This window comes from Lepus europaeus, chromosome X (genome assembly GCF_033115175.1).
Source record: "Lepus europaeus isolate LE1 chromosome X, mLepTim1.pri, whole genome shotgun sequence".
Lineage (NCBI taxonomy): Eukaryota > Metazoa > Chordata > Mammalia > Lagomorpha > Leporidae > Lepus > Lepus europaeus.
Genome location: NC_084850.1, coordinates 2,768,971 through 2,779,005, shown reverse-complemented (window position 1 = coordinate 2,779,005; position 10,035 = coordinate 2,768,971). Strand labels below are relative to the sequence as shown.

At 55.4% G+C, this 10,035-nt stretch overlaps 1 protein-coding gene across 2 annotated transcripts; it reads left to right on the top strand.

Moving 5' to 3' along the window:
- The first annotated feature begins 1,364 nt into the window (after window positions 1-1,364).
- PRRG3 (proline rich and Gla domain 3) lies at window positions 1,365-7,306 on the top strand. 2 transcript variants are annotated; one of them, XM_062184149.1, is made up of 4 exons: window positions 1,365-1,437; window positions 4,032-4,069; window positions 5,026-5,186; window positions 5,541-7,306. In XM_062184149.1, the coding sequence occupies exons 2-4, from the start codon at window positions 4,063-4,065 to the stop codon at window positions 6,066-6,068; spliced, it is 696 nt and encodes a 231-aa protein (XP_062040133.1). In that variant the 5' UTR covers window positions 1,365-1,437; window positions 4,032-4,062; the 3' UTR covers window positions 6,069-7,306. The 2 variants fall into 2 exon arrangements, with proteins under 2 accessions (XP_062040133.1, XP_062040134.1); XM_062184150.1 differs by having other exon boundaries at window positions 1,392-1,437; window positions 4,036-4,069.
- The last annotated feature ends 2,729 nt before the right edge of the window (window positions 7,307-10,035 follow it).

Here is a 10,035-nt window from a genome sequence, read left to right as displayed (position 1 = left end):
TGCCTGGGATAGGGTTACGGGTAGTTCCCAGGATGCCTCCTGAGGCTCATTCCCATCAAGCACCACGTCTGTTTGGGCTGGGGGAGGAGGGGTGAGGGAGGACTAGGGTGCTGTACGGGTGCAGAGAACACAAAAGAGCCCTGAAAATGCAGCACAGCGCCGGAGCTCCCTTTCCCCAGTAGTTTTCCTAGATCCAGACTCTGAGCTCCCTTGGAATCACCTGCCCTATGTCTTAGCACTTGATCTTGTCCTGTGCTCCTTCCCGGGCTAGTGAGGTCTCTCTGAGCCTTACACAGCGTGACGTCCAGGGGGGCGCCCCCCACCTAGCGCTCTTGGCTAGCCCATAAGATTCCTTCCACTCCGTCCTTTCTGCCCCTTAGGCTTTCCCAAACTCATTTCCTTCTCCAGGTCGCTGCAGGCCTGCCAAGGAAGCAGGATTCTCCCCATTTCTCAGATTTTAATGGGACAGAAGCCTGCCGTCCCAGGTGAGGGGGGGGGGAAGGTACGTGAGGAAGTCAAGGTCACCTAGTCTGGCGGACCTCGGACTCGACTGGCCCTTTCTCTGAGGGACCAGCGCAGCCCGGCAAGGCGGGGCTAGGTTGCTGGCTCTGGCCTCTCTCTTCTTGGCTGGCGCCCCGCCAGTCCGAATGGCAGGTAAGCCGGAGTGGGGAATAAGAGGGGGGTTGGGCTGAGCGGGGACGCCTGGCGCGCTGGCCTTGGGCGCAGCCGCCAGAGCCGGCCGGTACGCCAGGTCTGTCAAGGGCCCACGCAATGGCCCAGGGTCCCTGATGCGCCCCAGTCCCGCCGGCCAGGCCCCGCCCCCCGGTCGCACGGGCGGGGGCAGGGGCGGCGCTGGCGGAGTGGGGCGCGGGCGCGCGGTGCTTAGTGCGCGCTGCCGCCCCTCCGGCCCAGCTTGCTAGCCCGCCCTCCCTACCCCCCCCCACCCCGGCCTGCTGTTGTCGCCCCCATCCCTCCTTTCTCTCCCTAACACCGCAGCTCGGTGCATCGCGACGATCGCGGCCTGGCGATCGGGGCACGGTGGTCGTGGCGCTCCAGGGTGGCGCGCGAGGCGCGGGGCGCGAGGCCAAACCTGCCCCTCGCGGCGGGGTTGGGGGGTGGGCAGCGGCGGAACCCCTAGAGGACAGCAGGGGCAGGCAGGGGGTTACCGAGGTAATGCACAGGGCCTGGGCGCCAGACTGCGAAGGGCGGGGGCTCCGGGCGCACTTTGGCCCTGTCCGGGCGGGCGACTGGGCACCCGGGGCTGCTGGAGAGCAGGGGGGCGGGGAGGGAGAGAGGGAGGAGACGGCTGGGCTGGGCCGGGGGCTTGGCCGACGGGGAGCAGGTGGGCGGGGACAGGGGCCCTGCTGGAAGAGGCGCAGCAGCGAGGTGGCGGGCTGCGTGCGCAAACAGGGCGGCCGTTCCTGGGCCCGGAGAACGGTGAGGCCGTTTGGATTGGGTGCCCCAGCCCCGAGGGCACGGTTTGGTGTCCAGGGTTACCGAGTTGGGTGCGGGGCACTGTTGGGGGTGGGGTAGCGGTGGGTTCTGGAGGCCCAGTCGGGCCAAGGCGGTGGGGGTGTTGAGCAGTCCCGGGAGAAGAGTGTGTTGCTGGGCCAGAAGTAGTTCTTGGCCAGGGCGCTTGTATTGGGCAAAGGTGGGTGAGGACAGGCGCTTGCAAGACTGGCATTGGGTGGAGGGGGACAAGGAGGCCCCGGAGTTTGGGAGTTTGCGCATAATTTGGGAGTTGCCATGTCGCTGGGTGGGTCGATGAGTCATTAGATTTGGAGATCACAGAACCCTTTCCTGGCTATCAGTTCTGAATGATGGAAATAAAAAAGGGCTAGGACTTGGGGGGCAGGGGGTTGGCGGTCACGTCTCAGGACACCAGGTGCTGTGCGAGAGATTCTGGGAGCTGTGTCCCAGAGCGCTGTGGTTCAGAAGCTTCGCCTGGGGTGGGGTTAAGGAGAGTCTTTGTGGTGGCCACTTCCCTGCCTTCCTTCCTTTTTCCAGGCTGGCGGGATTCAGCTGTGTTCCTGTGGGGAGGGGGTTAAACATTCAGCCTTACAGTAGCCACCAGGGGCAGGAGGGACATAGACATGCGTGACTGCAGCAGCATTCTCTGTCGTGGAGCCCTCACGCTTCCTCCCTGTTGCCATAGTAACTGCCTATTGATGGTGTATTTATAGGGGAAGAAGCAGGCGCTAAATTTTGGGGAGGGAAGGGGAGGAGGCCGAAAGGCAGGCTGCAGCAGCAGCAGCAGCAGCGACGGTGGCTACAGAATTGCTCATGGAGTGGGCAATGCTCCCTGAGCTGTTTGGGGAGTTCCTGGCTGGGGTGAAGCTTAATGAACTGATGGCTTCTGCAGGTGACATTTGCTGCTGTGAGGGTGGGTGTGCATGCACTGAAGTCAGATGTGTTTGGAACAAGAGGCGTTAAGCTATTCAGTGATTTCTCCACATAATTACAAAAAAACATTGCAGTTATCTTCCATAAACAATCAACCATATTGTTCTATCTTCCCTCATTAGTAAAACCTTAACTCATTCTTTTTTCAAACATTGACTCACCAGCTCCATTGCTCTTCTGTCAAAAACCTTTCTCTTAAGCATATTATACTCATACCCACGTGGACCTGAGACCCATAAGAAAGCAGAAATTTTAGACAACATTCCATCTTTGCTCTTAAAAAGAGCCACTTTTCTCAAAATGGCAGGCTCATCTGGGAACAGACTCACATGTTGATAGTGTGGGAGTTTTATGGCAGCATGCAGAAGAGAAGGCCTCTTGACATGGCATTTCCATCTGCCATTTTCCCTTGAGTTTTACATTTATTTGTGATGTGTAGCTTACCTGTTTGCCAAAAGGATTAGAAATCATAAGTGTGCAAAGAAGTCTCTGAAGACCTAAATAGAACACTATATAGCACATCACAAGAGAGAAACAGATGTGCTTAAACAGCTGGGCTGCCTGCCTGGGTGCCGGGGCTTGACTGTGTCAAGACGGAACTTTCTGGCAATGGAGGCAAAAGGGCAGCACAATGGGTTACACAAGCTCACGTATGTTGCATCCCGTTAGTCATACAGCCAGCGCTTCTGCTTGGGGAGGGGAGCAGTGGGGTGATTGCTCACAGATGTGGACGGCTTGGCCAGCACTCTGGAATACGTGTATGAGTGGGAGTGTGTGCTGTGGGCAGGGCAGGAGCAGGAGGAGCTGTGAGTTGTGCCCATGGCTTATGTACTGGCTGGATAGCTCCTTATAGGAGAAAGACTTTTGGCTAGTACCTCACATTAGAGGCACGTCTTCTAGTTAGTGGCTCAGTTTTGATCACCGAAATTCTTGCCTTGGTACTCTACTACACTGGTCTCTAGTGCAAAGAAAGGAGATGTGCCTGGTTCCGGAAGCTTTTGGGTAGCTTGCCTGCTTGTCTGGTGCAGATGAACACAATGGGTCATCTGAATCAGGGCCTCATGTATGTGTCTGGTCTTCAGCGTGAAGACCGTGGCTGTGATTGCGTGCAGGGCCTGACCTTGCCGGACGGGTGTCTAGCACAGATCATTGTAGGCCAGTCCCAGCCAGGCTGTGACACTTGAAATGGTGGTTGTTGCTGTGTTGCATCTTGGTTTTGAAGGAACGTGCTTGTTGTTATCGGGGATTTGCAACTGTGATCAAAATCGGTTCCTAATTCAGGTCCTGTCCCGTCACTGTTGCGTTCCTTAATCTTGCTTCAGTCCCCATCTCTGTGGCCTTCGTTTCCTTGTCTGCCTCTGAAGTCCTCTCCAGTGCAAAGGTGCCAAGGTTTATCGAGGGGCGCGAGGAAGAGGGACCCTCAGACTGTGGCAGTTTTCTTTTTGAAGAGCTGTTGGCTGGGCCTCCAGGAGCGAGCATGGGAAGCAGTAGGAGCTTGCGAGTGGGCTCTCCAGAGGAGGCCACACTTCATAGGGTTCTGCTTTGACCTGCTGACCAAGCCAGGACCAGGAGGGCGCTGTGCAGTTCTGGCTGTGATTTCACTGCAGCTCTGCTTTTGTCTTTGCCAGGCAGGTGAGACGCTGGAGCTGAGGCAGCAACATGGCAGGTGAGTTATTCCAGGCCCAGGCAGAGTGGTGGCGGGCCATGCCCAGGGGCTCGTGGGAAATGCCTTTCCTGCTTTCCTGTCCCTGGGTAGGCCCAGGAGCCATTGTCTAATTGGCTGAGAAGCAGTTTCACTTTTCAACATCGCACAGTTGCTTCCTGCAAAGTATGCTCACCAGTGGATAAGTATCTAGCCAGGCCTCTAAGAGACATACTAAACTGACAGGCCAAGGGGCACAAGCAGGGTTGCTGCCTGTCAGCACAGACAGGAAGTCCCTCTTCTAGGGGAATACCAGGAGCAAATGTGTCAGCTCAGGCCCATGCCAGTCAGCCTGATCACAGCTGAATTTCTCCTTTTGGAATAAATCGCTATAGGTACAGTCAATGACTGTTTCTCAGGGGGATCTGTGCGTGCAATTCCCCTGCTCTGCCCCAGCTTGGCTCTGCACTAGGCTGTCTCAAGAGGGACTACTGATTCCAGGTGACCTGCTGGCACAGGTGGCCAGTTCAGGTGGAGGGACGTCACCCTGGTAGAGTAATTACTCCCAGCAGCCTCACCCTCAAAGAGGACTAGATTCTCACAACAAGGGCTCCGGCTTTCTCTTTTCATGGTGATGCAGAAGGTATCGGTCATAACTCCCGGGTGGGGATGGGGCTCACAGCCCTCATTCTTGCTCTTGTGTGACGTGTGCTTCCTTCTTAGTTGCTTCTAGATTCCTTCCCAGCTGCCAGGGATGTGAGCCTTGTTGGGGCCAGGGCAGTCTAGAGAGGAATCATTTGATGCCCTCTGTCCCTTTTGCAAAGGGCTCGCCCTGTCCTTTGGTCAGGGGCCCTGGTATCTTACTTGCTCACTTTGCCTTGTTTCCCTCCACAGTTATACTTTAGTGCCTGAGCCAGGAAGGTTTGCGGGAGGGCCTGGGCACGTGCGCATGCCGGGTCTCAGGGTAGCTCTCTCCGCAGTGTTTCTGGAGGCCAGGAACGCCCACTCGGTCCTGAAGCGCTTCCCTCGTGCCAACGAGTTCCTGGAGGAGCTGCGCCAGGGCACCATTGAGCGGGAGTGCATGGAAGAGATCTGCAGCTACGAGGAGGTCAAGGAGGTGTTTGAGAACAAAGAGAAAACGGCATGTACCACCCTGGGGCTGGAAGCTGGGAGGGGGAGGAGCCCGAGCAAGAAGCGGAGTTGGCCCTGCTTCCTTGGAGGAGTTGGAAGCAAGGAAGTCACCTGGGGCGGGAGACTAGCGGAAGCGGAAGCGGGTGTGTGGGGAGGTGGGAGGGCGGGGGGCAAAGTCCTTCCAGTCCCACAGCCTGAGGCTCCTGGGGGGCGTGTCCACAGCCTCTCTGATGGTCCACTGAGGTCACTCACAGAGCCAGGATGGGAAGCGGCCTCTGAGTTCAGTTGGGACAGTGAGCTTTTGGTGACAGGCACTGCATCCCTCTTGCCCGAGTGCCAGTGACCTTTCCTTCTTGTTTCACAGATGGAGTTCTGGAAAGGGTACCCCAATGCAGTCTACTCAGTGCGAGACCCCTCGCAGAGCTCAGACGCCATGTACGTGGTGGTGCCACTTCTGGGGGTGGCGCTGCTCATCGTCATTGCCTTGTTCATCATCTGGAGGTGCCAGCTGCAGAAGGCGACCCGCCATCACCCCTCGTATGCTCAGAACCGGTACCTGGCCAGTCGCGCTGGGCACAGCCTCCCCCGGGTCATGGTGTACCGGGGCACTGTGCATGGCCAGGGGGAGTCCTCGGGGCACCGCGAGGCAGGCAGCAGCCCACAGGTGGTGCTGGCGCCCAGTCGCGGGGGCAGAACCACAGTCCGCCTTGAGAGCACCCTCTACCTCCCTGAGCTTTCTCTCTCCAGACTGTCCAGTGCCACCCCTCCCCCGTCCTACGAGGAGGTGACTGCGCCTCAGGAGGGCAGCAGTGAGGAGGCCAGTGTCTCTTACAGCGACCCGCCCCCCAAGTACGAGGAGATAGTGGCCGCCAGCCCTGGCGCAGACAAGTAGTGGGACGTGCGTCCTGGCCTCCTGTTTCCTTCTGAACTTTTTAAAGACTGTGCCACCACAAAACAGCCTTAGCCTCCTTGTTGCCAAATAATTCCCTAACCGTGGATTTTTAGGAAGTCAGTCAGAGACAGGTGGGGAGAATCGGGGCTGGGGAACATGTATGAGTCAAAGCCCACTCCCACCCTCAGAAAGAGCTTCAGACCTGGCAGCCCAGCTCTTCCAGAAGCTGCCCGAGCCCCCACCATTCTGTGCTCCCACTGGGGACTGACTTCCCTTATGCCAAAGGAATCACCTCATTGTATCGACAGTGGCTCGGGTGTGGGGACTGTGGGGCTGTGTGACTGGCTGGCAACTCACGGGTTCTGGGCCCTTGGGGTGACACGTAGCCCTTCAGCTGCCCTTCTCCTCCAGTGTTGTGCTTTCTGCCCTTGCTTATGTGGTGAGGACATGGGCAAGGACTGAGCAACAAACAAAGCAAGGAGTAACAGACAAATGAGAAACACCATAGACCTAACCCATCCTGCCTGGGCCATTCCCAAGGGGCCCAGGGGGATCAGTTGCACAGCTCTCAGGCTGCCTTTTCCCTCCACATACTCCTGACCAGGTGGAAAAGAGTGTGGGGGAGCAACCTGACAGGAGGATCAGAGGGTGTGAGGGGTGAGGAGCAGGGGGCAGGAGCCGGAGCTCCCCTCCTCCACCTTGACCAAGGGTCCACGAAGACTTGGGCATTCTGTTTCTCATGTGTGTGCCCCTCCACAAACCCTGGCTCTCCAGAGCTGTGTACGAGTTGTGCTAAAACCACTACCCACAGGCATTGGCCCACTCACGGCCGTGAGGCACTCCATCATGGAGCAAAGTGATGTTTTGGACCCTGTCAGTGGAGACCCTGGCCCCCAAGTGGTGGGTATATGGGCTGGGACAGAGATCTGCCGTTTTCTCCTGCAGTTGATCATCCATAGGACCATTAAACCAATGAACTTGGCCTTCTTGGCGCTCTGCTCTCTGGCTTTGAACTTTTAGGACACTTTCCTTTTTGTGAGTAGGTTTGTTGAACTTTAGATAGATGGTTTTTCTTTTGAATGATGGTGCCACCTGGGGAGAATATTCCAAAGTGTCCCTTTCTAACAATTTCTTGGTTAAGGACCCTGGTGCTGGTCTATTTTCAGAGAGGCTTTGGACAGCAGTGGGGCAGAGGAGATCTGGACTTTCACTGTCAAAGACCAAGCAAAAGACACTGTTGTTGCCGCCCCCTCACCCCTACTTCCATCCTCCCAGCCTCACCGCTAAACCACGTTTCCTCTGTGGTGCTTTAAAAAATGTAGCAAATTTTGGTGGGATCCCAAAGAGTGCACAACCTGGGTCGCTGGCAGCCACAGGGGTTTAAAAGGCACTGTGTCGACAGGCTCCTTTCTGTCCAGACAGCTTGTCAAGGCAGACATCAGCACTCGTTCCTTGAGTGCAGCCCTGCTTTGAGGCCACAGATGACTTCCAGGGCCCGTCCAGTGCTGGCGACTGATCCCAGGATGCATTCCCCGTCAGAAGGCTTGTTTTCTTAGCCCTGCGCCTGGGATTTTCCATCCTTCCCCCTACCTCACAGGAGCGTTGGAGGTGACTGAGCTAACGCCCACGAAGTTCTTAAAGCACCAGGGGGCCAGTGGCATTTCCCCTTAGGAAGATTCTTCTAGAAATGCAGGCATTATAGGAGACCAGTCGGAGACGATGCTGTCATATGCCCCGGATATTGAGTCTGGATCTGGAGACGTAGCTTCCTGCCAGTTGGCCCTTTCTGTTCCCTCTGCCCTCTCCCCAGAAATCTCCCTGAGGCTGGGGAGGCATTCCACATTTCCTTTGTTCCTCTTTCCTTCCCTGTTTTTCCTCACAAAGGGATTTTGGGCCCAGAGGGCCTCTGCTGTTTTCTGTGATGGAGGCTGTGGCCAAGCCATTTGGCCATGTTGGAGGCTCTGGGGAAGCTGGAAACTGGGGGGCAGCCTGACTCTCCCAGTGTTTTCTCAAACAGGTGCCTGAGTGTAACCAAGTGCGGGAGGAGGGGCTTACTCCAATGTACCTTTTCCCCAGGGGGCAGAGAGCTGGACTTGGGTCCCACTGACCAGAGACAAAAGGAGTATATGCCAAGAGCTCTTTCTTTCCTACCGAGTTGACCAGTACTTTGAAGCTGGGTGATGATGCGAGACAGCAGAAGCCTGGGAACTGACCTGGAAAGGGCAGCCCATGTCCTTTAAGGACTCAGGATGGGCCTTGCAGAGAGCTCGAGACAGTTCTTCAAGGCCTGTGGTCTCCAGTCCAGGTGCTTCCCAGCATTCTTCCAGATGGGGTTGTGCTGTGGTCTCCGGGGTGGGTTTTGCATCATAGTGTAGAAAACAGACCACACAGTACACAATGGGCATAACTCCTCGCGGTGCACGTTTGGCTTTTACAAATGCCCTGTACATATCTTTTCAAACTCTGTCTTTGTATGGATGTCGATTTGATACAATGCTAACTCTTCAGGAGGCACATTTTTGTTGTTTTCAGACGTGTGTGTGTGTGAGACATGTGTGCACGTTGCCTTTCCTCGTTGCTTATCTGAAACAATAGGAGGAATCCGGTCTGCAGAGAAGGATGTCACCTCCCAGGACTGGGCAGCCTGATGACAGGGCCCTGAGCAAAGAGAAATGCTGAGATGAGCTTGCTGGAGCGCCCAAAGTTGCTGCCTCTGGAAGAAGATGAAGCAGCTCCATCCTGTGGCCCCGGGCCTGTTGGGACCCCCACTCACACATCCTTCTGGCACGAGTCCTCAGGCTTCAGCTCTTGTTCTGTGGGTGTCGGCAGCTGAAGGAAATCCGAGCACTCCTAGGCCGTGTGTGTGTGTGTGTGTGTGTGTAACGATGTGTGACTAATGACTCTGAGAATGGCGAGGCTAGTTATTTAGGTGGTTTTCATTTAAAAAGAAGAAAAAGTTTTTAGAAAATTCCCTGAAAGGTGACCGTTGCTTGTTTTCAACCAAAAACTTTTTAGGATTTTTTAAAACAACAATTGCAATCCTATCCCTGCCCTGCTCCCCCATTGCCTTGGATTTCCAAGACGAAAGCACAAGAGAAAGAGTGGGGTGCACAGGTGCCTGGTGAGTGCACTCCCCTGCACAGCCATTAGTGTGAATTCTTTAGGGTGCTGCGGAAAATAGACATTGGCTTTCTGGTAGCCCAAATACGAGGGATTGGGGACAGAAAGTGTCTTTTTGTTAAGTAGTTGGAGCCAGATGCTTCCCTTCTCTCAGTGGATTTTTGATCACCACATAGCATCCCAGGAGAAGGAAAACAATCAACACTGCCTCTCCACGAGTCTTTTGTCCGAGAAAGAGAGGTGATGGAGAGAGACTCTTGGATTCCCTGAGCCTCCGTCTGTGTCTACTCTCAGCCAAGGCTGAGGTGGAGAGCTGGGCAGCGGGCCGCTTCTCAGTCTGAGGAGCAGTCGAGCTCCGCTTCCGGACTTCGCCGGTTCACCACCAAGCACATCCTCCCCACTGAGCTCTGCCAATCCTCATCAGTATCGTTAGCTAATTTAGATGTACTGCAACCAGCCTGCTTGCAACGACAGTAAAAGCCCAGCCATTTGAAGGCCACTGATTGAGAACGTAGAGAAAATCACAATTGAGATCAACTGAAAATTTCACTGCATAAAAATGGTTCCAAGAGCCTCCCTTTCAGTCAATTTCAGGGTGTCCTATGTCAGAGGAATCCAGTTTGTAATGAGTACCCTTTTCACAGAAAAGGCGCAAGGTATTAAGGATCCCTTCACCGTGCCTTCAGCTTGGGGTTCAGCAATTTTCATACGTAAGGCTCCTTCCCTGTACAGGGTGATCACTTGTTCTCTCTCCATCATGCGATGCTGGATGATGAAGCCTTTCGTTCTCCTTCTGTGTTCATCTTCCGAGTAATGGAGTTTGTGAACCTGAGTGCAAGTCCAAATA

Bases quoted from the DNA above. Each gene is read 5' to 3' on its own strand.
- PRRG3 (XM_062184149.1), top strand. The intron at 5,187-5,540 runs GCATGTACCACC...CTTGTTTCACAG, and splicing joins TTGAGAACAAAGAGAAAACG to ATGGAGTTCTGGAAAGGGTA.